This window comes from Mangifera indica, chromosome 7 (genome assembly GCF_011075055.1).
Source record: "Mangifera indica cultivar Alphonso chromosome 7, CATAS_Mindica_2.1, whole genome shotgun sequence".
Classification (NCBI taxonomy): domain Eukaryota; kingdom Viridiplantae; phylum Streptophyta; class Magnoliopsida; order Sapindales; family Anacardiaceae; genus Mangifera; species Mangifera indica.
Genome location: NC_058143.1, coordinates 756,627 through 781,911, shown reverse-complemented (window position 1 = coordinate 781,911; position 25,285 = coordinate 756,627). Strand labels below are relative to the sequence as shown.

Below are 25,285 nucleotides of genomic sequence, written 5' to 3'. Positions count from 1 at the left end.
TGTATCTTTATTTGAAATTATTTTAATGAAAATGATATTTATTGATGTAAATCCCTTTATTTTTCTTTTACTTTTTAACTGTATTTTGTTTATTTTAAATTTATTAATGAGAATGATGTTTTATTAATACCCAAATAAACTTTTTAACGAGACTAAATGATAAAGAAAGTTCAAACTTTTAACTTAAAAACTTTTTTTTATTATAAACAACATATTTTGGTTAGATTTTGTTTATTCTTATATATTTTGTGAAAATAAATTTGAAAAAAAGACTATAATTTCATGCCACATTGTTGAAATATTATTAAAATTTTAAAAATTATAAATAAAATATTTTGAATTCATAGTGAAAATAAATGATTAATTATAATTTTTTTGAAAACAATAATTTAGTAAATTTTATTGACCAATCAATCCAATAATTGATATAAGAATGCATGATGGGGATAAAAATAGCCAAAAGGAAATGACAAAATGCAATAATGGAAGACTTGACTACATCACATGGCGCGTATAAAGAATTTGGTAGGAGCTAAGGAAAGATACAAAGAAAGAAAGAAACAAATAAATAATGCAATAATTGATTGAACTATATTATATTGATATTAAATTATATCAATTTTTGTATAAAATAGTTCGATAAAAAATTTTCTTTTTCTTGACAAACTAGTCGTTTAGAGCATGAAATATATAATTCAAATAATTTCTATTAAAGATGATATCCAAACTTTTAGCCCAAGGCAGAAAAAGCTTCAGCTTTTGACTGTTTTTTATTATTATTATAGGAGAAGGAAAAGCATCCAAGGGCCTCTAATTAATTGAATCGATGAATCATCCACCACCGACACATCAAACCATACATGCACATGTAAGTGAAATGACGTTTTTGCCCTCTACCCCATCGACACTGCTCCTCTCTTACCTGCATTTGTAAGAAGTACTGTACATCCATTCACTAACCAATGTTAAATGTCTATTTATAAAAAGTATTAATAATAATTTATTATTTTGTGATTTTATGTTATTTAATTTTTAATTTAAAATTATTTAGTTATATGATAATATATCATTGTTTATATGTAAATTAATAATAAATATACATAACTTTTTATTGTTTGAACAAAAAAATTGATTTTATAATTTAGATAAATAAAATTAACTCTAATAAGAAAAGCAACTTAGGTGATTGAATTATACGGTTAAGTGATATCGTCATAATTCAATTAATGTTACGATTTTTATATTTCGAGTAAATCATAATTCGATAGATTATAAAAGATAATATCAACTCTTTTATACTTTTTTTATTATGTATCTTAGTTTAAAATTATTTTTATCAAAATGATGTTTATTGATGTAAAAACTTTTATTTTTCCTTTATTTTTTAAGTGTATATGGTTCATTCAATTTTTTTTTTCTAATCAGAATGATGTTTTATTGGAACTAGATAAAATTTTTAATAGGCTAAATAGTAAAAAAAATTCAAACTTTCATCGTAAAAAAATTTTTAATATAAAAAACAAAATAATATATATATATATTTTATTTTATTTTGAATGTATTTGTTAGAAATAAATTCTAGAAAAGGATATAATTTCAAGCCACATTGTTGAAATATTATTAAAAATTAAAAATTAAATATTTTAAAATAATAATAATTAATTATAATTTTCTTGAAAATAATAAATTTTATTGGTTGGTCAATTTAATAATTGATGGAAGAAATAAAGGAAAAGAAATGGGGACTTGACAAAATTATGTGGGCGCATTTTCCAAAATTTTCTCTGGAAAACATTAACCCTATGATAACATGTACAATTAACCCATGACAATTCCGAGGAAGTGATGAGGGAGAATAGTAAATAATTTAATTATTAAAAAAAATATAAATATGTTAGTGGTTAAGAGTTGTGTAAAGGAAATAGTTGGGACATCTCAATACAAAGAATTTTCTAATAATTATATCAACATATGAAAGGCTACAATTTCAAGCCACGTTATTGAAATATAAATAAAATTAAAAATCAAATATTTTCAATTTATACATAAAACAATTGGTTAATTATAAATTTATTAAAAATAATAAATTATTAAATTTTATTGACTAATCAGTTTAATAATTGATACAAGAATGTGTGATGAAGAGAAAAATAGACAAAATACAAAAGTGGAGGATTTAAGTTTTGACTATATCACATGGGCACATTTTCCTTAACATTTCCTGGAAAACGTTACCCATGATAGTACAGAGGAAGAGCTGAGGAAATAATGATTATGTATTCATTTTTATTTTTTACTGATCGATCACTTCAATAATTGATTTTTGTCAGGTGAAGCAGAATAATGGGCGGAGGGACGAGGAGTCGCTACATGACCCTCCTCTGAATGTTGTCATCAATGAGGCCACCATTAAAAGTTACCCCAAGCTGCTTTATTCTGAAGCAAAACTTGAGAAGAAGGATTTAACTATCATGTGTTGCTAGATATAATTTTAGCTTTTTATAAGGTACGAATAACTATATCAGCACACAAAGAGTATAATTTCAAGACACATCGTGGAAATATTATTAAAATTTAAAAAATTAAAAACAAAATATTTTCAATTCACACTGAAAACAAAGGGTTAATTATAATTTTTTTGAAAACAATGAATTAGTAAATTTTACTTTTAATCTCGTGATAGTATAATTAATTTAGATAAGTAGAAGTAACTTTGTCTTAAAATTAATTTAATTTTAGATTTTATTTGAATCAATTTAGATTTGAATTATTTATAAAAACAAGTTTAGTCATTTTATTCAAATTCGATTTATTTAATTTGAGTTTAAATTTGAGTTCAAACTACTAAAATCAAATTCAATTTGATTCAAAACCTCTTATACAATTATTATAAATTCAACTAATTTAATGGTTTCATATTATCAAAATAATACTATCAAATTAGTTTGATCAAATTAAAATAATGTTAAGTATGCATTCATAAAAAGTATCAATAAAGGTATTAATAATGATTTATTATAATATTATTGTATGTTATTTTATTTTTAATTTAAAATTAATGGATTATATAATAATACCTTATCATTGATATGTAAATTGATAATAAATACACATAATTTTTACAGATGAAAATAAAAATATAATAAATTTTTAATTTTAAAAATATTTTTATTAAATAATAATTTTATTTTTTATAATAAAAATAAAATTTAAGAAAAGTATGGGTATTTAAATTTTTAATAATAAATAATTAATTAATTAAATTTACAGTAATCCAGAGGTGGAAAATGGTCCTTCGGCCATTTTAATTTTGTTGAAAACAATGAATTAGTAAATTGTATTGATCTGTCAATTCAATAACTAATATAAGAATGCATGATGGGCGAAAAATAGAGAACAACAAGAGAAAACTCAAAAGTGAGGACCTGACTACATCACAAGGGGCACATTTTCCATAACTTTGCCCGAGAAAAGTTACTTGTGGCAGTACGGAGGAGGAGCTGAGAAAATGGATGGGACATGCTAATTCAATAAATATGTTAGGAGCTGAGGAAGATACAGACAATGGTTCTGTAATTATTTGTATTTTTCACAGACCGGTCACTTCAATAATTGACTGTTGGTCCCCATTTTTGCACCTGGGCGGAGCAGAATAATGACAGGCAGGCCCAGCAGCCACTGCAGCGGGGCAGGATCATGGCACTCCTCGCAAGTTGCCACTGATGAGGCCACCATTAAAAGGTATCCTATGAGCAGTTTGGTTTTAAAATTTAAAAATTTATTTTTTTATTATTAATATTAATATAATAATTAATATAAATAGTAATTTAATTATTATTTTATTTTATATATTAAAAAATTATTAAAATAATATTATTTTATTATAATTATATTATTATTTATTAATTTTTAAAAATAAAAATAAGTTTATTTTTAATTAATATAACAAATAATATAAAAATATTTATAAATTATTATATTTAAAGATATTTAAGTAAAATAATTTATTAGTGTTATTTTATTATTTTTACCAAAACATAATAATTATTTATATCTATCAAATTTTATTAAATATAGTAATAATTTATATCCAGTAATTTTCTAAATAATTTATTTTTAAGATAATCTTTCTATTTTGATAATAAAATATTATCCAAACCAAACACCCCTTAAGTGTAAGTTGCTTTATTCTAAAGCAAAACTTTGGATAAAGGATTCAACTGTGACATGTTGCTCGATATAATTTTAGTTTCTTTTGAGATGCAAGTAACTATACCAATAGAAAGAGTATAATTTTAAAACACGTTGTGAAAATATTATTAAAATTTAAAAAATTATAAATAAAATATCTTCAATTCATACTAAAAATAAAGGGTTTATTATAAGTTTTTTTGAAAACAATAAATTAGTAAATTTTATTGATTGATCATTTTAATAATTGATATAAGAAATAAAAAAATACAAAAGTGAAGGACTTGAGTACATCACATGGGGCCCTGTTTTTATAACTTTGCCCAAAAAAAGATAATCTCGTGACAGTATAATTAATTTAGATAGGCGGAGGCAACTCCGTCTTAAAATTAATTTAATTTTAGATTCTATTTAAATTAATTTAAATTTAAATTATTTATAAAAATAAATTTAATTGTTTTGTTTAAACTTGATTTATTTAATTTGAATTTAAGTTTAAATTCGAATTACTTAAACAAAATCAACTCTATCCAAAATATTATGTACAATTGTTGTAAATTCAATTAGTTTAATGGTTTTATATTATCAAAATAACAGTATCAATTTAATTTGATCAAATTAAAGTGATGTTAAGTATGTATTCATAAAAAAATATCAATAAGGTTACTGATGATGATTTGTCATTATATAATTATATGTTATTTTATTTTTAATTTAAAATTATTCAATTATATAATAATACATCATCATTGATAAGTAGATTGGTGATAAGTACACATAATTTTTATTGTTTAAGCAAAAAATTGATTTTATAATTTAGATAAATTAAATTAACTCTAATAACAAAAACAAATTATGTGAATAAATTATATGGGTAAAAGTTAATATCATAATTCAGTTAATATTACGGCCTCTATATTTTTAGTAAATCATGATTTAATAGATTATAAAAGATAACATCAACTCTTTTATAACTTTTCTATTACGTATCTTAATTTAAAATTATTTTTATCAAAATGATGTTTATTGATGTAAAATCTTTTATTTTTCCTTTATTTTTTAAGTGTATATAGTTCATTCAATTTTTCTTTTAATGAGAACGATGTTTTATTAGAGTCAAATAAACTTTTTAACAAACTAAATAGTTAAAAAAATTCAAACTTTTATCTTAAAAAATTTTTAATATAAAAAACAAAACAACACACACACACATATATATATATATTGTTGTATTCTGGGTGTATTTTGTAGAAATAAATTCTAGAAAAGAATATAGTTTCAAGCCATGTTGTTGAAATATTATTAAAAATTAAAAATTTTAAAATCATCATAGTTAATTATAATTTTCTTGAAATAAAAATAAAATAGTAAATTTTATTGATTAGTCAATTCAATAATTGATATAAGAAATAGAGGAAAATAAATAAGGACTTGACAACATCACATGGAGTGTATTTGCCATAACTTTGTTTGAAAAAAGTTAACCTTGTGACAATGCATAACTTGTGACAATACGGAGGAGGAGGTGACAAGGGAAAATAGTAAATGATTTAATTATTAAAATAAAAATAAAAATATATTAGTGGTTAAGGGTTATGTTGAGGGCATCCCAAAACAACGAATTTTTTAATAATTATATCAACACATGAAAGACTACAATTTCAAGCCATGTTATTGAAATATAATTAAAATTTAAAAAATTAAAAATAAAAATATTTTCAATTCATACCAAAAACAAATTATTAATTATAAATTTATTAAAAACAATGAATTATTAAATTTTATTAACCAATCAATTCAATAATTAATATAAAAATGTCTGATGGAGAGAAAAATAGACAAAATACAAAAGTGGAGGACTTGAGTTCTAACTACATCGTATGGGCGTATTTTCTATAACATTTCCTGGAAAACGTTAACTTCATGATAGTACAGAGGCAGAGTTGAGGAAATAATGATTTTGTATCATTTTTCTTTTTTATTAACTAATCACTTCAATAATTGACCTTTGCCAGACACAGTTGAATAATGGGTAAGGGGGCCAAGAGTCGCTGTAGCGGGGGCACGATCATGACCCTCCTCCCAATGTTGTCATTGATGAGGGCACCATTAAAAGTTACCTAAGTTGTTTTATTCCGAAGCAAAACTTTAGAAGATGGATTCAACTGTCACGTGCTACTCGATATAATTTTAACTTCTTATAAGGTACAAATAACTATATCAGCACACAAAGAGTATAATTTCAAGGCACATTGTTGAAATATTATTAAAATTTAAAAAATTAAAAACAAAATATTTTCAGTTCACACTAAAAATAAAGGGCTAATTATAATTTTTTTGAAAACAATGAATTAGTAAATTTTACTAACTGGTCACTTTAATAATTGATATAAGAAATAAGAATATACAAAACTGGAGAACTTGACTACATCACATAGGGTACATTTTTCATAACTTTGCCTGGAAAGATATAATCTCGTGATAGTACAATTAATTTAAATGAGCAGAGGTAACTTTGTCTTAAAATTAATTTAATTTTAGATTTTATTTGAATCAATTTAGATTTGAATTATTTATAAAAACAAGTTTAGTCATTTTATTCAAATTCGATTTATTTAATTTGAGTTTAAATTTGAGTTCAAACTACTAAAATCAAATTCAATTTTATCCAAAACCTCTTATACAATTATTATAAATTTAGCTGGTTTAATGGTTTCATATTATCAAAAGAATAATATCAAATTAGTTTGATCAAATTAAAATAATGTTAAATATGCATTCATAAAAAATATCGGTAAAGGTATTAATAATGATTTATTATTATATTATTGTATGTTATTTTATTTTTAAATCAAAATCAATCAATTATATAATAATACCTTATCATTGATATATAAATTGATAATAAATATACATAATTTTTAAAGATGAAAAGAAAAATATAATAAATTTTTAATTTTAAAAATATTTTTATTAAACAATAATTTATTTTTTATAATAAAAATTAAATTTAAGAAAAATATGGGTTTTTAAATTTTTAATAAGAAATAAATAAATAATTAAATTTGCAGCAATCAGAGGTGGAAAATAGTCGTTTGGCCATTTTAATTTTGTTGAAAACAATGTATTAGTAGATTGTATTGATATGTCAATTCAATAACTAATATAAGAATGCGTGATCGGAGAAAAATAGAGGAAAAAAAAGAGAAAACTCAAAAGTGAGCACCTGACTATATCACAGGGGCCACATTTTCCATAACTTTGCCTGCAAAAAAGTTAATCTTATGACAGTACCATTGAGCAGCTGAGAAAATAGATGGGACATCCCAATACAATAAATATGTTAGGAGCTGAGGAAAGATACAATCAATGGTCCGGTTTTCATTTTTATTTTTCACAGACTGGTCTCTTCAATAATTGACTTTTGGTTCCTATTTTTGCACCCGGGCGGAGCAGAACAATGGCAGGCAGGCCGAGCAGCCGCTGCAGTGGGGCAGGATTATGACACTGCTCCCAATGTTGCACCGATGAGGCCACCACTAAAAGTTGCCCCATGTTCAAATTGTTTTATTCCGAAACAAAACTTCAGAAGAAGGATTTAATTGTAATATATCACTCGGTACAATTTTATTTTTTTGTGAGCTACAAAAAATATATCAATACACAAAGTATAATTTTAACGTATGTTATGAAAATATTATTAAAATTAAAAAAATTATAAATAAAATATTTTCAATTTATACTAAAAACAAAAGGTTAATTATAATTTTTTTAAAAAATTAATAAATTGTATTGACTGATTATTTTAATAATTGATATAAGAAATGAGAAAATATAAAAGTGGACGACAATGGATTGGTTGCTAGAGTTTTCTAATCATCCAAAGACTAAGATGTCATCATTATTATCAATGATGGATAACAAAAACAATTTATCTTCATCAGAGATGAGGAAGTCGTCTACATCCTCCAGTTGCTAAAGAGAGAGGTTCTGTTGGGAGGTTGACCATTAACAACAAAGAAGAAGAGATGGTTGTCGGGGTCTAACGTTGGAGAAGTTTGGGTGAAAATGAAACTCTAGGAAGGGAAATGTAATTTTTTAAAGTTTAATTAAAGGGAAATAATTAAAATTTTAAATCTAGGGGAGAAATTAACAATGTTTTATTATTTTTAATATATTACTAGTTAAATAACAATTTTATCTTTGGAGTTAATTATTTTTGTTAATTTTAACAACATATAGATAAGAATTTAAATTTCTGATAGTTAATAAATAGAAGATAAATTACTTTAGACCTTGGATGGGAAATAGTCATTTGGCCACAAAACATATGTTGTTATTGTGGTGAGGTGTGCCACTTTCATATAACGACATTAGAAAACAATTTCAAAAACCAAAAGCAGTCATCAATGGTGGTTGCTTTTATCTTCATCGAGACCCCCGTGCCCTCAAGGGTGACTTCATGCACATGAAAATAAAGATACAATATTCTATTTCTATCTCATCAAATAATAAATGAAAAATAATTATTGAGTATAAATTAGTATTTAGATAGTAAAAATAAGAATAACAATATGAGAGGTGTCTAATTATTTTTTTTAATAAAATGAACTAACATTGTTTTTTATTTTTATTGAAGAGGTTAAACTCTCAGATTTTTCTATTAAAAATATTGAATTGTTAGTATTATTTATTGAATGTACCAAATAAATACAATTATGCTTATTTTATTTTAGAAGTAAAATAATTAGTTTGATTCCTTCAATAGAAAATAGTGTAAGTTCAGTCCCTCCATTAATAAAATCTAAAAGATTGATTTATATTATATAAAATTTGAAAACCTAATCAATTTAACGAAGAAAACAAAGTTTAATTTCTTTATTGGAGAAAAATGTAATAGTTCAGTTTCTTTGTAATATTTGGAGGTATTGAATTTTTTTTTTTAATGAAGTGATTGAAGTTTGCTTTTTTTAAAAAAAATTAAAATGATAGATTTTTTTTATTTTTCTGTTTTATCACAAAAATTTGGGTCAGCCTTTTGGCTAATGAGATCATTTTGGATTTTTTTTATCTAATGTCAATAAAAAATAATTATATGGACTTTTTTATTTGAAGTCATAAACAGTGGCTGAGATAATTTTGGCTAATGAGAACAATTTTGGATGAATCAAACTTGGTTTTCTTCTTGGTAAGGGATTGAATTTTCAGATTATCCATTAAGGGACTAAATTTGTAATGTGTTGTTTAAAATTCCAACCTCTAGATGTCAATTATGTCTTTCTTATAATTTCTTTATTATGTATCTCAGTTTAAAATTATTTTAATCAGAATGATGTGTATTAATGTAAAATCTTTCATTTTTCTTTTATTTTTTAAATATATTTTGTTTATTTATTTATTTATTAATAAGAGTAATGTTTTATTAATACCCAAATAAACTTTTCAACCAGACTAAATAGTAAAGAAAATTCAAATATTTAATTTAAAAACTTTTTATTATAAAAAATAAAACAACATATTTTGATTGGATTTTGTTTTGCACTGGATATATTTTGTGAAAATAAATTCAATGAAAGAGTGTAATTTTAGGCGTTTGCGGGTTTCTAATTACTATACCAAGATATAAAAGAATATAATTTCAACCCATGTTATTGAAATTTGGGAAATTAATTAAAATAAGTATGAAATTTTTTGTCCAAGCCTTTTTTGGTAAAGTCTGAGTGATTTACTTTTTTAAGCAAATTTAATTTTTATTTTAATAATACCTTTTATCTTATTACTTTATATTCGAAATAGTTTACTGGATAATTTTTTTTCTCCTGTATCATATATTGAAAATTAATTTTAGATTAATTTTTATGTAATTATTGATATTTACAGATAAAAAATAGATTAATTTCTTATGTAAATATTCATATTTATAAATTGTAACAAAATGATGAACATAACTACACAGAGTGCATGTGAGTGCAAAAGGGTGCAAGTGGATGTGAAACGGTGCAAGCAGATACGAAAGGATACGTATGTGAAACGTTGCAAGTGGATCTGTAAATATCAACAATTACATAAAAATTAATTTAAAATTAATCTGTATATTCAATATGATGATACTGAAGAAAAAAATTATCCAATAAAAACTATTCTAAATATAAAATAATAAGGTAAAGAGTATTATTAGAATAAAAATTAAATTTCAAATCACCTTATTGAAATATTATTAAATAAATTTGAAGAAAGAGTGTAATTTTAGGGTTTTGCGGGTTTTAAATAATCATATCTGCACAAAAAAGAGTATAATCTCAAACCACGTTATTGAAATATTATTAAAATTTAAAAAAGTATAAATAAAATATTTTGAATTTATAGTGAAAACAAATGAATAATTATAATTTTGTTAAAAATAATAAATTAATAAATTTTATTAACCGATTAATTCAATAATTGATATGAAAATGCATAATGGAAAGAAAAATAGTGAGACATCCAAGACAATTAGTATGGTAGGAGCTGAGGAAATTCTCTCTTTGTATCTTTTTTAAACGCATGAGCTGTAAACAATATTTGAAAACAATTTGATATAAAATATTCTTTTATTTTGATTTATTATTGTTTTTTATACATAATTTCATATGACAATTACAATTATTTTGATTATATTATATTATGTTACTATTAAATCATACCGATTCTTCAATAAGATAATTTGATATAAAATTTTTTCTTTTTCCTCTTTTGGGAAAATTTGGACGCACTAGATTTTTAGAACATAAAATATATAAGTGAAATAATTTACATGAAAGATGGTATCTAAAACTTTTAGCTCAAGACAACAAATGCTTCAGCTTTTGGCTGTTTTCGATAATTTATGACACGTCAAACTATACATGCATATGTAAATAAAATAAGGTTTCTGCCCTCTACCCCACCGACACTACTCTTTTATCTACTACTCCTCTTTTATCTACGGTCTTACACCGTTGACACAGAATATGACAGGAGCTATGAGAAACAAAGAAAAAATGATTCTCCATTATTATTATTATTATTATTTGTAAAGACATGAGCTGTAAACCACACTTAAAAACAATGTGATATGACAGAGTTGGCATCACAATCAAATATCCCAAAGTTGATTTTAATGACTTTGACTTGACTAAAATATTCTTTTATTTTGAGCACTCTCCTTATAAACAAAATTAACAACTTTCTCTTTCTTTCTCACTTTCTTCCTTTTTTGTTACAATCTTAAGTCTTTCCTTATTTCCAACTATCGAACCATGGAAGTCGTTCTTGAGCCTGTCGTCTCCGAACTCGTTAAGGGGTTGCTTAAGATATTGGGGTCCAATGAAGTGCGAGACTTTGCCCGGCAGCTTGTTGGAGGGGTAGATTCAGAGATCAAAGAGCTGGAGAACAAGTTAAAGATGGTTGAAAACCTTCTTCGCAATGCTGAAAACTGGCAGCTGGTGGATGAACGAGTCAAAGAATGGCTTGACAATCTTCAACACTGGGCTTATGATGCAGAGGACTTACTGGATGAGTTTGCCTACGAAGCTTTGCGACACAAACGCAAGGCAGAACACCAGGCTAGCTCCAGCAGAGGATTTAGCTGTCTCCCTGCTCCTTTCTCTGGTCCTTTTTTCGCTGCCCAGATGGGGCCCAAGATCAAAAAAATCACTAGCCGGTTGGATAAACTTCGCCATCAAAGATCAGCTGAACGTGAATTTCAAGAGCTTCCTGGACTGCAACAACGATGGGAAAGTGTAAGCTCCCGATTTGAACGGGGTTTTTCTGGCAGAAATGAAGAGAAAGCTGAACTATTGGAAATGGTGAAAAATGGAGCTAACTTTCAAGTAATAGCAGTTGTCGGCATGGGAGGGATCGGCAAAACAACAATTGCTGGAGAAGTGTACCTGCACGAGTCGGAAGATTTCAAGTTTGAGAAAAAAGCGTGGGCGCATGTTTCAACCACCTTTGACGTTCTCAAAATCTCACAGGCACTTCTTGCGAACTTCTCGTTCTCTGTTCCAAATAATTTAAATGCAGTGCAAGTTGAGTTGAGCGAGGCAGTAAGGGGAAAGCAATTCTTGGTAGTATTAGACGATATTTGGCAGGTGGAATACGACGAATGGGAAAAGCTTACGTGTCCTTTCAGAGCTGGTGCACCTGGAAGCACAATGATCGTGACAACTCGCCATACAGATGTTGCACAAACAATAGGATGCTCTCATACTTATCCATTGAAGCTTTTTTCCGACGAAGCTTGTAAGTCCTTGTTTGAGAAGCACGCATTTGGGACTGGTGCAGCTGCTGTTCCTAATCAAATTTCGAATTCAATTTACAAGAGAGTTGTTGAAAGGTGTGGCGGCCTACCACTGGCAGCAAAGACCCTCGGTTGTCTTCTACGCTTTAAGCCAAGTGATACGTGGGAAGATATATTGGAAAGCAAAATATGGAGTACATATGATGAAAGTGATCACATTCTCTCAACATTAAAGATAAGCTATCATTATCTTCCCCTGAATCTAAAAAGATGTTTTGGCTATTGCGCAATTTTTCCTAAGAAATACCAATTTGAGGAGAAGGAACTTGCCCTTTTATGGATTGCAGAAGGTTTTGTTCACCCATCTCATAAGCAACTGGATGAGGCAAGTGATTGTTTTAAAAAATTATGTTCAAGGTCCCTTTTCCAACAATTGAATAGTCATAGTTTGAAATATGTTATGCATGATCTTGTTCATGATCTAGCTCAATCGGTTTTTAAAGAAATCGGTTTTAGATCTGAGCAAAATATTGTTGAGCTGCCAGAAAAATTCAAAGAGGTTCGTCATTATACTTATGAACCTAATGTTTATACTGAAAATAAATTTGAAGCCTTGGAAAAAGCAAAAAGTCTAAGAACATTTGTACATGTGAGGCATGGAGATCGAGGTTTTCAAATAAGTGATGTTGTTATCTCTAATTTGTTGCTAAAGTTAAAAATGTTGAGAGTACTATCTTTTGAAGGATACAACATCATTTGTTTACCTGTTTCAGTTGGATAAATGATACATTTAAGGTATCTTAATTTATCTAATACTAGGATAAAAAGTTTGCCTGAGTCAACAGGCCAATTACTTTACTTGCAAACTTTGTTATTAAAAGATTGTTCTGATCTCATTGAGTTGCCTTTTAACATGAGATATTTGATCAATCTATGTCATCTTGATATAAGTGGTGGAAATTTATTGAAACATATGCCAGTTGGAATTGAAGAGTTGAAAAGTCTTCAAATTATTGAGGATAAGAAAGAGGGTCTTATTGGCGCAACAATTAGTTGAGATTAGTTGCCTGGAAAGCTTGAGATTAGTTGGTGCAGGAAGCTAACATTTATTGGTAACAACGCCCTATCTTTATCTCTAAAAAGGCTTAGGATTGAATTTTGTGGAGAATTGAAAATTTTGAAGGATTTGAGTGTTTCTCTTCTTGAGTACTTAGAGATTTCTGGGTGTGATTCTCTCAATTGCATATCATTAGATGATTCGTTGCCTGAGACACTAAACCCACTAGTAGAAATAAGTACTTCCTTATGGCGCTTACATCCATCTATCCATGCAAACCCTGCCATCCTCACAAAAAACAATGGAAAAGTGAAGAAGTATTCCTCAAATTCCCGAAGTTGTGATAGATGGCAAATTCATCTACAATTCAAAGGAGTCAGACGCAGTTAATTTTTTCAGATTTCACAAGCTCAGATACCACAAATTTCATCGAAGGTTTGTAAAACATCTTCTTGATAGCTCTACTATTGTCCAGGTTTTTATGTAACACAACATTTTTCTTTAATATTGAAGTTAATAATCTCATTTGAACTTTGGCAGCTGATCGTCAACAAGAATCTCTCAATTTTAGTTTGTCCAAGTAATTCATTTATCATGAATCAACTCAACATAATACCTTGTATCTCAAATTCTAATCCAACTTTTCTAATTTCATAAATTTATTTGTAACTGAAGAAACTTTTAGCTTAGGAAAAAATCCAATTTTTGGAATTCTAAATAAAGCAAATTCTTCATGTTCTTGATTTTTCAATTCCTGAGAGGATCTTTCAGCAATAGATTAATTAATGTTATGATTAGTTTTTTTTGTGAGTTTTGAATTCAGGGGAGGAACATTTAGAGGCAGAAGTTGAAATATTTTCCTTCGAATTGATTGAAGCTTATCTGGTTCAAGTTAGGTTTGTCATCATATTTAAGAGATTTTCATAGCTTATTTGAGGAATCATTGTTTACTTAACTCAATATAAACAACACAATGCAGGACCCCTATGCTTACACTCAGAGCTGCAAGAATCATTGGAAAGGCTTAAAATTTTACTTCTCTAACTTCATGTAAGCATATTCAACACTGGTTTTATACTTCAAAACTTGTAAAAAATGATGATCCCAAATAATTTCTGTTTGCACATCTAATTACACGTTTTCTACCTTACTCTTGGATTTGTATATGGAGTCCACTAAATGATGAGAGCAAAACCAAGTAATAGACTTCTATATATCCTGCTGAAGCAGAGCAACCAGTAAATTTTCACCTTATATAAGCATGTGATAAATTCTTTCTCAATTTGTAGACACTTTTTCTTACGTTTTCCCAACATCATTTCCCTTTTTTTTATTAGGAGGCATATTTACTTAATTTGTATTTTTAATATTCAAGGTATATCTACTTCAATGGAGTAGTGTGTCACCTTGGATGAAAGACTCAAATAAAACCTCCAACTCATGTCATTTCTGCAGCAGCATGTGCTCAATTCCTATGGTGGTAAGACATTTCTAAATGAAATATAATGTTGAACTTGGACAAATTCTAGTTTCTGGAATTCTTAATACAACTAATTCTTCATGCTCTTGTTTCATTTTTCAATTTCTGACAGGGTTATTGAATAACTGATTAGATGACATTATTGCTTCTACAATTCAGGGCAAGAACATGTAGGGGTAAGTGTTGAACTATCTTCATTCTCAAATTGAATAATAGATTTAAAAATTGATGTCATTCAGTTTCAGCTCTGTCAAAACTTCTAACATCTGAATCATTCTATGATTGTTATTGTTTTGAGAATAACTCCTTTACTACCTCAAGTTTTAACTTCATCAACTTTATTTTTATTTTTAGTTATCAGATTGGTTGACTAGAACAAAATTCTGAATTGTCAACAAGATTCTCAAATTGGAGGTTTTTAAGGTACTTCTATGCTTCAGGTCAATCTCATTTCTAGTTGAATTTAAATTTTAGTATATGCAATTTAATTTAGTATTTTATCATTTTTTTCCCAGCAAGAAGCAAGTGAAATATTGCTCTAGTTTCAGTAGATTAACAGAGTACTTACAAATTGAAAGTAGTTCCTCTGTGCTTTCAAGGTCATCAAAAGTAAGCAACACCTGCAATTTTTGATAAAAACAAAAGCTAAAAATCCTTGCTAAATTTTTCCTTCTCATTGCATAGGCATATAACGGAAAATCTGGGTTCTACCATTGCATAGGCATTAAATTTTTCCTTCTGATTCATTTTTCTTCAGGTGTCACGGTCTCCAACTTAACATAAGCAACTGTTAGAACCTAGCTCCTGGCTTCAGGTTTGGAGCTTTGGAAACCTTGCTGAAATTACAATACAGAGATTGTATCTTCTAGCTGTTGCAACGGTTAATCAAGCTGCATTTTTCTGCTTGTGCGTATGGTATTTTTATTGTTATCTCATTGTTTTTGTTTATGGCAAAGACATATTGTGAAATGAATCAGTATGAATCTATGGTTTACACTTTATAGCTTAGTTAAGGAATCATTATTTACTTTCTCTGTGCAAACAACACAATGCAGGATCCCTACACTTAAATTAACATTGCAGAGAGATCGTTGTAGGGCTTAAAGTTTTCCTCCTCCAACTTCATGTAAGCATATTTAAACTTTCAACAAGATCAAAAGTTATTTCTACTTCACACATCTAATTGCATATTATGTACCCCACTCTTGGATTTGCATATGGCGTCCACCAAATGGTGAGAAAAACTAAGTGATGGACCTCTATATATCCTGCTAAAGTAGTACAACCAATCAATTTTCACCTAACAAAGCACATGAGATATTCTTTTTTGATCCTTTTACTTTTACGTACTTTTATTCTTACATTTTCCCACTGTCATTGCACTTTTATTCTAGAAAAGCATTTCTCCTTAATTTGAATGTTTTAATATTCAAGATGAATCCTAAAAGAGTTTCAAGATGAAACCCACACAACTTTAGGGGAGTTACGTGTCACCTTGGATGAAAGACACAAATAAGAAGTTCAAGTTATAAGATTTATGCAGTAGCTTGTGAGCAATCACTTTCTATGGTGGTAAGACATGTTTCCAATTTGATAACAAATTCTTATACATTTTTTAGATCTTTGAAATAATGACAAGTTCACATTTTTTCTTCAGAAATTGCGAGAGTTAAAATCTCTAAAATCACATCTCACAAACTTTGGAGATTAGAAGATGCCTTGCTGATATAATTTACCAGAAAAGGCGTGCTAGATTTGATAAGTTCCAGTCCTGAACTAAGCAGTCTCACATCCCTTAAGTGAGTTCTTAGTAGGATTGCAATTAAAGTCTAGTGATTTTCTGTTGGTTTGCCTATTTACAACACAAATATTGATATTTGTATCTTGTTACTTGACAACTTGTTGAAATATTGAAAAGGGAAAACAAAACAAGATATCTCCTTGAGCAAATGGATGAAATTAAAAAAAATTTCATCACTTAAGAAATATGTAAGTCGCAATTGTATTGTTATATCAAATGTTTCATGTATTTCTACAGCTGTGTCAATTTAATATTCTATTTTTCTTAATTTTGTAGGTGATCTAGTTGCAAGGTTTAAAAATTAAGTATGCTATCAACAACACGGCTATAGAAATGGAGAAACAATGAGGAGTTTTGAAGAATAAACCACTAGATCATTGTTTCACAAACTTGGGCCACATCGTGTCGCCATGGCATTGTAAACTTATTATGATGATAAGAGGAATGTGAAGCTGGCAGGGCAGCAACATAGGCAAAGGAAATTTGTTGAAACAACATGTGATCGGTTCTGACAGTGGTAAGACATTCCCAAATGGATAAAAATTCTTATAAATATTAAGATTTTTATGATGATGACAAAGCTTATATCTTTTCATTAGGATCAAAAAAAGCCAAAAAAATAAAACCTCTATAATCTCATCTCTTGAGCTTGTGGAGATCAAAAAGTGTTCTCTGTTTGTATATTTTGTCTAGGAAGGCTTGTTGGATATGATAATTTCAAGTCCTTACTAGATCAACTAGACAATTTCAAAACCGTAAATAATTTCTTGATACAAATGTTCTCAAAGTTGTGTTATTTTATGTTTGTTTGTCTAATTGCAACTCAGATATTGATATTTGTCCGTTTTTAATAAAGAGTTTAGAGAAGGAAACAGAAGGGAAGTCAAAGTAGCTTTAACAGGATACATTGCAAGAATTTTTCTGAATAAACTGAATGAGATTAAAAGACTTGACTCACCCACTATTTTTTTGTTCATAAAATTGTAACTCTATATGTTATATCAACTTTTTTATTTGTACTTTCAGTTTTGTCAATTTCATATTATATTTCCTTCTTTTGCAGATGATCCAGGCACACAGTCGGAAAATTTAAGTTCACTAACACCAAACAGCTAGCGACTTGGAGAAAATCTAAAGATGGTTAAGGCCACAATGGTAGAGTGTTACAGGCCAGGAGTTCTGCCTTGAAGCTGCTTTTCAAGGCTGCTGGAGTTTTGCCTTAAAGCTGCTCTTCACTACTGCTGGATTAGTGGTATCATGATGTTTGCTTGAGATTTTAATGTGTTTAGGGATGAAATAGATGCTGAAGATGTGGTGCTGGGATGGCTCATCCTGGCTGCTGCACTCCTGTTACTGGACTAGTACTGGAACAAGAATCTGGAATGTATGTATCATAGCTACTGTTGTATTGAATGATAAATGTACTCAAATATCGTAACAATATTTGTAAACTGATACTAGTATTGAAAAGATGTTCTAGAATTACAATAAAAGTTCAAATGATCTATCTTGCAGTTCTTACATTGAAATTAACATAGATTCAAGAAACACAAAAAACTCAACCGAACAGACTAATCACTATAGCTTTTGAGAGGTTGTAACTCTCTCTCGTCTTCCTTCTCAACAATTTTCTTCTTTGAATTCTTTTTGGATCCTTCCCTTCTCCTTGGATCCTCATTACAGCTCTGAGAGGCTTGATATTGCATACTTTTATGGACATTGAAGATTCAAACCAAGTAGGTAGAATAACGAAACAATGAGAATCAAATACCTAATACATGAAGACATGCTTATAACATGCCAAGCTCATACTTGGATATTCAGGTTTTTTAATATTATTTGACGAATAATTTCCCACTAATTGATGAAAAATAAATAAGTTGATTTCATGGGATAAACACCAATCTATAAAAATTAGATCAACTATATAGCGAAATAGCCAACTCATGAATTAAAACATTACATTGAAAAATAACACTTGTTCTTGTTGAGACTTTGGGACAATCAAGTGAAAATGGACACTCCTAATGTTTTCTTACGACCGGTACAATATGATAATAATTTTTACCTAAACTGAAATTACTTTCAAATTTTAGCCATTGGTACAAGACACTCAATCCATCGGGCCATACAAGTATCAACAACCCTAAATATCAAACAAATTGGAATATCCATATTTCACTATGATATTTCTTATACAGATGCATGATATAGTTCAATTGGTCAGTTATAAAAAAGCTTAAAATTACATACACAAACAATTCGTCAAAATTGATAGTTGGAAGATGGTTTGCACCTCTATTAGTGTTAGTGACTGGGAACAAAAAAAAAAAAGAGCATTCAAGAAAAACACCAATCAATTCTTGAAAAAAAAATTTTACACTTTCATTGAATGTACCGTATTAGAGAAACAACTGAAAAAAACAAAATAATGTGAGTAGTTGAATCTTAAAGCACTTTTGCAACTTATATATAGCATATGTTAAAATACATCTTGAATATAATTAAGATATTTTCCTTTTTTCTGTTATTGGTTTTCCTTTTTGTTTATGATTTATTTCTTTGTAGAGTCATTAGACTCCTGTATAAATTTAATCAGGTATCATTTACAATACACATAAATATATGCAATTCAATTATTCACAGGCATCAGAGCAATATTTCTTTCTGCAACCAATTTTTTTAAACCTATCTTTTCTGCCCCAAACCAATGTTTAATTATTTTCAGCAGCCACCCTATACTTTTGAGACTTTGCATTGTCACCCCACATCAAAGAACAGAGACCTTTCATTCTTCCCGCCCCTCAGTGGATTTCCAACAAGGTTCTCTCTCTTTTCTGACAACAGACGTGTATGTTTGTGAGTTTTTTTTTACCGATCTCCTTTCCCGGCGTTGCTTCCTTATTTTCTGTTCACCCACTCGCACTTCCTCGGATCTTCTCTCCTTTTTCGGGTCATAGGCCGGTATCTTTGTGGTTTCTTTATCCACATAGCTTTGTCTCCGACCACAAAGTTCTATTTCCGGCCAGAGTCAATCCTGGGTTTCCTTTTTTCATTTTTAGGCAACCGATGTCTCCCGCAGTGCCACTGTGACTTGTGTCCTTCGGTTGGAGAAATCCGTGAGTACTTCCAATCCTTGATTTCTTTTTTTTTTGGATTTGTTTACTGCCTTGGAGAGATTGGTTTTGCTTTTATTTTTTGGAATTGTTTTTCGCCTTGGAAGATTGGCTTGCATTGACTTTCCATTTGGTTAATTGGATTACGTGATTTGGTCTGAATTGAGTGATTTATTTACTTTTTGAGAAAAATTTTTTGGATTGGGCCACTCCTTTAGCTTTGGATCATTGTCTATTATTCTGAGTTTTGCATTATTGGATCCTTGTGAAATATTTTGGGCTTTTTATTGGACTACGTTAGATTGTTTCGGCTTGCTGCTGTATATTGGCTTATTAAATTGTGCTGTGCTCGCATTTCTGTGATGCCTTGGTAGTTTTGGAATTAGCCAATGAGTTCGACATTATTAGGAGCTATCTATTCTGTTAAAAAAAAAAAAAAATCTCACACCGTATTACTACCATCCTTAACGGTGTGGTATAAAAATAGATGTGTTTTGATTATACTCTTAATTTAAAAAAAAAGAAGAAATTACTGTATTATTTTTGAATGTTAGTAGGGTTAATATAAAATAATTAGGATTGAATTTGATATAAATTGAGCTCAAACATGAGTTAGTTTGATATCAATTCAAACTTAAAAGGAGACGAGTTAAAATATCTTTAATTCGAGTTCAATTTGATTTGTAAAATCAAGCTTCAAACTCGGTTTAAATGTAATTTAATTTTGGATTTGATTAGAGCAGTTTGAAATTTGAATATTTTAATTAGTTCATACCCAATTGTTTAGAAAAATGAGAATAAGATTTTTGATTAAACTCAATCTATTCAAGCTAAAATTCAATCTGAATTATGAGCTAAACTTGAGTCATTTCAAATCAAATGGTATCTAGTGTTACATTAATCCTTTTAAAGTATTATTTAAATATTTTCGCAAAATTTAATTTCATAGACAAAAAGTTTTTGAAACAATTTATTATACAAAAAGTTACAAGTGTAGGTATTTAAATATTACAAAAAGTTTTTGTAAGAAGTCATTTCAAATGAAATGCCTCTATGAAATTATTTTTCATTTATTATAAATTTTTAATAAATATATGAATGATGTGATAAGTCAAGTTTGTAGTTCGATTTGAATGAGTTAAATTTGAATTAAGGTAATTTCAGCTTATTGAGCTCGAATTACTTATGTGTTTCTGGTTATAAACTTTTTCATTTCTCACCAAAATTACATTGGAGTTGCACTCAACGAAATGATACCATGGCATGAGACAGACAATCCCTTTGAGTCCCCATTACTTTTGGCCTAGGAAAGATGCCTGGGAAGAGGTCAAGGTTATGCTAGAGAGCAAGTCAAAGATTTCTCAGATGAAGAGGATAAACCTCCTCCATCAGGCTACCGATATCATCAACTTGTGGCAGAATGGCAGTAACAATTGATAGAAAGTTTTGGTTAGTTTGTGTTAGTCTGATAAATCCTGAAAGTCAGCTTTAGTTTTTACGAGATATTAGGAATTTTTTCTCATTTTGTGTCATAATTATGTAACTCGAATTGTATTGACTAATTACAAATGAAAATCTCAATTAATATGCATAATCACCCCTTTGCAGGATAAACTGTGAATTGGCTGATTAAGAGGCTGGAAGTTTTGGGGGATGAGCATACTGAACAAAGCATTAAAAATGACAGCTTAAAATTGCCCATCTCTTTATTTCCAATCAAAAGTCTAGGTGTACAACTACAATAACAAAATAAACTAAATAATGAAGTAACAGGGCCAACTATGAACTCTGGCTATGCACAAATTGAATTTTAATAGCACTTAAAACTAAACAGCTTTTAGATATTCTGAGTTCGTATAGTCCTCATTGAAAATTGCTTCCAGCCTGTGCTTGAATGTTGTTCATGTAATTGCTTTCTAAAATTCAAGCTGTATGCGTTTGTCATCCTATTTCTCCTCTGCATAGCTTTTACCATAGGATAATTCTGAGTTTATGGTGAATCCAGATTTGGAGCCAGGGTTGTCCATGTGCTACATTTTGTCGAAATCTAATCTATCACAAGAACCTTCATCTTCCTTTATAACTGCAAATTTGTCCCTTTTGAAGATTAGGTGTCTAGTGACAAGTAAGATTCAAAACCAGTTGCTTGTCGATGACTGAAACCACCACCATCATTATCTGTATCATAGTCCTGTGATTCAGACCTTAAGAGTTCAGTAGCAGTCCTTGCTGCCATAGCTGCGTAAGTAGCTGATTCAAAAGCATCTCAAGTAGCTGTAGCCACATCTCTGTATTTCTTTCTTGTTTTCACAGATTCAGATAACGTTTGGTCCACTTTCAAATCTGCAAACAAGCTTTGTGTATCAACACCGAGCTTAGCATTATCAAAGGTAGCTGATCTGTTAGGGTCTTGTAGCTTTTGTTCCTATAAACATAGAAAATAATTATCTAGCAATGAAACACTAACAAGCTGTTTAGAATGTTCAAGTATGCAATTTACAAACATCTTCCTCCAAATGAAGAGTGACACAAATTTCAGCAGAAGTCTCCTTGAGCACTTTCAATCTCCTCTCCAAGCTAGGCCGTTTGAGTCGACAACTTATGCACAATCTGTAAAAATCCAAAGAACAACCAGGAACATCAGAAAGTTTATTGCCTTAGGATTGACTTCACAGTTGTTTCGCATTTAACAGCACGAGCAGCATATTCTTTCCCAAACCTTATCTTCAACATATCACGAATTTTCACAGTTGTCAATCTTAAGTGAGATTAGCAGACTCGATTAATTTTGCAGGAAATGATAACCCTTATGCAGAAACTATGTGACAATTGTTCATATTACCAACTAAAGTAAAGCAAACATCAAGTAATTTCATAGAGGTATTTCATCAAACACCTTGCAACACAACAATTTAAAATATAATATTATGATATGATACAACCCAATACATACAAGTTTTCTCTCCTTGATTAAACCTTCAATCAGAGTACATATAACATCAATACCCTAGAAAACATCAGATAGATAAAAAGATAACTCTCACAAACCTTCTTACATAAACGAGAATTACCCATAAAAACAAATGAAAATATTTTAGAATCTTTAATTTTCTTTTGCTTTCTCACGTTTTCTTTATATCCAAACACATAATAAACGTAAACTAAAATAATGTGAAAGATTGGTGTTACCCTGAATACAACTGATTTCAAAGCTTCTGTTAAATGGAAGATGGTAGTGGTGCTAATAGAGGGAAGCCGACAGTAATGGTAGTAGACGAAAACCAACAGTGGTGGAAGAGGAAGACAGAAATTTCAATGGCGGTGTTTCCATCTAGGAAAGAAAGAGAATATTGATTGATTGGTAGATTTTTTCTGATGTTTAGACTGACGTGGCATTCTGATGATGTGGCTGACGAAAAGGCACCTGCCACATCAGTCAGTGTATCGTGTTCCTATACTCTGCCGGTCCGTAGAGCATTACTCAGTTATCAAAGGCTCACTATATAATATTTGAATTGTTAGTAGCGTTAATAACAATTATTAAAATTAAATTTGATATAAACTGAGTTTTATATAAAAGTTAATTTGATATGGGTTTGAACCTAAAAGAGACGAGTTGAAATATCTTTAATTCGAGTTTAATTTAATTTATAAAATTAAAGTTTAAATTTAATTTGAATGCGATCTAATTTTGAATTTGATTAAAATCATTTAAACTTTAAATATTTTAATTATTTAAAACTCATTGTTTAAGAAAATAAGAATTGTTTATCAAACTCTATTTATTTAAGCTAAAACTTTGTTTATTTAATTCAAACTACGCATTGAACTGGAGATAGTTCAAATCAAATGATATCTAACTCTAGCATTGAAAAATTATTATTTAAACATTTTCTCAAAATTTAATGTCATGGGCATCATTTTTTTTTCTCTTATCAAATCTCAAAGAATTATTTAATTAAAAGTTTTTGAAACAATTCATTATACTTAAATTATTTTTCATTTATTATAAATTTTAATTAATATATGAATGATGTGATAAGTTTATATTATATATTTTAAGTAAAGATAAATTCAAATTAAGTTTGATGTTCGATTTGAATAAGTCAAACTTAAATTAAAATAATTTCAACTTATCGAGCTTAAGATTAATGTCTTTGAATCTTTTTTTTCCCCTTGAGGACTCTTATTTTTCTCTAGTATTTTTTGTTCTTCATTTACAATTCTCTTTCTTTTATATTACCATTTTGTTCTCTGAGATCATTGTTTGTCAATTCTAGCAAGTTAAGTTTGAGTAAATTATTATATATTCGAGTCAAACTTAAATTGACTCTAATTAATTCAACTTTGCTTCGAATTCACTCTTACTTGTAAGAATGGCCCACAATGAGAAAGATACATTTTGAAAAGAGCATAAAATCTCTCTCTCTCTCTCTCTCTCTCTCTCTCTCTCTCTCTCTCTCTCTCTCTCTCTCTCTCTCTCTCTCTCTCTCTCTCTCTCTCTCTCTCTCTCTCTCTCTATATATATATATATATATATATATATATATATATATATATATATATATAAATGATTATCATGCAGCAGAGACATGTTGAAGTGTATTAACTTCATTGTTATGTTTCATCTGATCACATCACATCATATTAGTTTTTATAAATTACTTTGAACCTGTTGTTTGTATTTTTGGCACTATGGATAATGAAGAGTAAGGCTATGTGTAGATTTTTTGTACAAACTTGTTCATTCATGCAAATGAGCAATCATGCAGTAGTGACGCATCGAAATTTTTCTAAGCTTTATTGTTACGCACAAGCATGTTATTTCACATCAATTTGTAGGAGAGCTTGTATGTATGGCTCCATTGTGTATGGATACTGATGATGGTCCCACAACTTAAATTTTTGGGTTGTGTATTGTTAGGTGGTGATAGTGATAGAGTTTGATTGCCTCTAGTTGTATGTTTGGTGATCAACTTTGGATGTTTACGTGATAAGGAATGTCAACTTATTTTATATATTAGTTCTTGGAATGTTTCACTTAGGATTTTTGGCTTGATATCTTGACTATATAAATGATGTGATAGTGTATTGTTTTGAATTTTTCTATTTGGGTGACAGTAGAAAAGATAGCAACCGCTAGTGCAAAAATGGTGACTCCTCACTGCGTGCTTCAGCCACAATGGAAAAGATGAAAAACCTTGAATTTAATACTTCTCTCTTTGTAGAAGTTATCACTAGTGGAGAATTAACACATCAATACTTGCAAAGATTGGGTAAAATTAAAGATTAAGAAATCATTTATTCTCAATATGAATTAATATTTTGTATAGTTCAACTCTCATGCCGAAATCAATGTTTGCTTTTAGTTTATATGACC

At 28.7% G+C, this 25,285-nt stretch overlaps 1 protein-coding gene and 1 long non-coding RNA gene across 15 annotated transcripts; one reads left to right on the top strand and one right to left on the bottom strand.

The window, feature by feature from the left end:
* The first annotated feature begins 11,331 nt into the window (after nucleotides 1-11,331).
* LOC123220625 (putative disease resistance RPP13-like protein 1) lies at nucleotides 11,332-18,296 on the top strand. Of its 14 annotated transcripts, XM_044643155.1 has the most exons (14): nucleotides 11,332-13,943; nucleotides 14,049-14,088; nucleotides 14,332-14,404; nucleotides 14,488-14,558; nucleotides 14,884-14,988; nucleotides 15,101-15,164; nucleotides 15,343-15,411; nucleotides 15,504-15,597; nucleotides 15,746-15,894; nucleotides 16,044-16,560; nucleotides 16,646-16,787; nucleotides 16,907-16,977; nucleotides 17,066-17,306; nucleotides 17,853-18,296. In XM_044643155.1, the coding sequence occupies exon 1, from the start codon at nucleotides 11,469-11,471 to the stop codon at nucleotides 13,230-13,232; it is 1,764 nt and encodes a 587-aa protein (XP_044499090.1). In that variant the 5' UTR covers nucleotides 11,332-11,468; the 3' UTR covers nucleotides 13,233-13,943; nucleotides 14,049-14,088; nucleotides 14,332-14,404; nucleotides 14,488-14,558; nucleotides 14,884-14,988; nucleotides 15,101-15,164; nucleotides 15,343-15,411; nucleotides 15,504-15,597; nucleotides 15,746-15,894; nucleotides 16,044-16,560; nucleotides 16,646-16,787; nucleotides 16,907-16,977; nucleotides 17,066-17,306; nucleotides 17,853-18,296. The 14 variants fall into 14 exon arrangements, with proteins under 14 accessions (XP_044499090.1, XP_044499095.1, XP_044499086.1 ...); XM_044643160.1 differs by lacking the exon at nucleotides 14,049-14,088 and having other exon boundaries at nucleotides 14,332-14,399; XM_044643151.1 differs by lacking the exon at nucleotides 14,049-14,088.
* A 3,283-nt stretch (nucleotides 18,297-21,579) lies between these two features.
* Nucleotides 21,580-23,268, bottom strand: LOC123220678. Its single transcript, XR_006503120.1, has 3 exons — nucleotides 23,095-23,268; nucleotides 22,410-22,515; nucleotides 21,580-22,330 (listed from the first exon to the last, which is right to left on the bottom strand). It is a non-coding gene; the product is annotated as an uncharacterized LOC123220678 (long non-coding RNA).
* Nucleotides 23,269-25,285: the final 2,017 nt, after the last annotated feature.

Coding starts and splice junctions, on each gene's coding strand:
- LOC123220625 (XM_044643160.1), top strand. CDS start 11,469: ATGGAAGTCGTTCTTGAGCCTGTCGTCTCCGAACTCGTTAAGGGGTTG.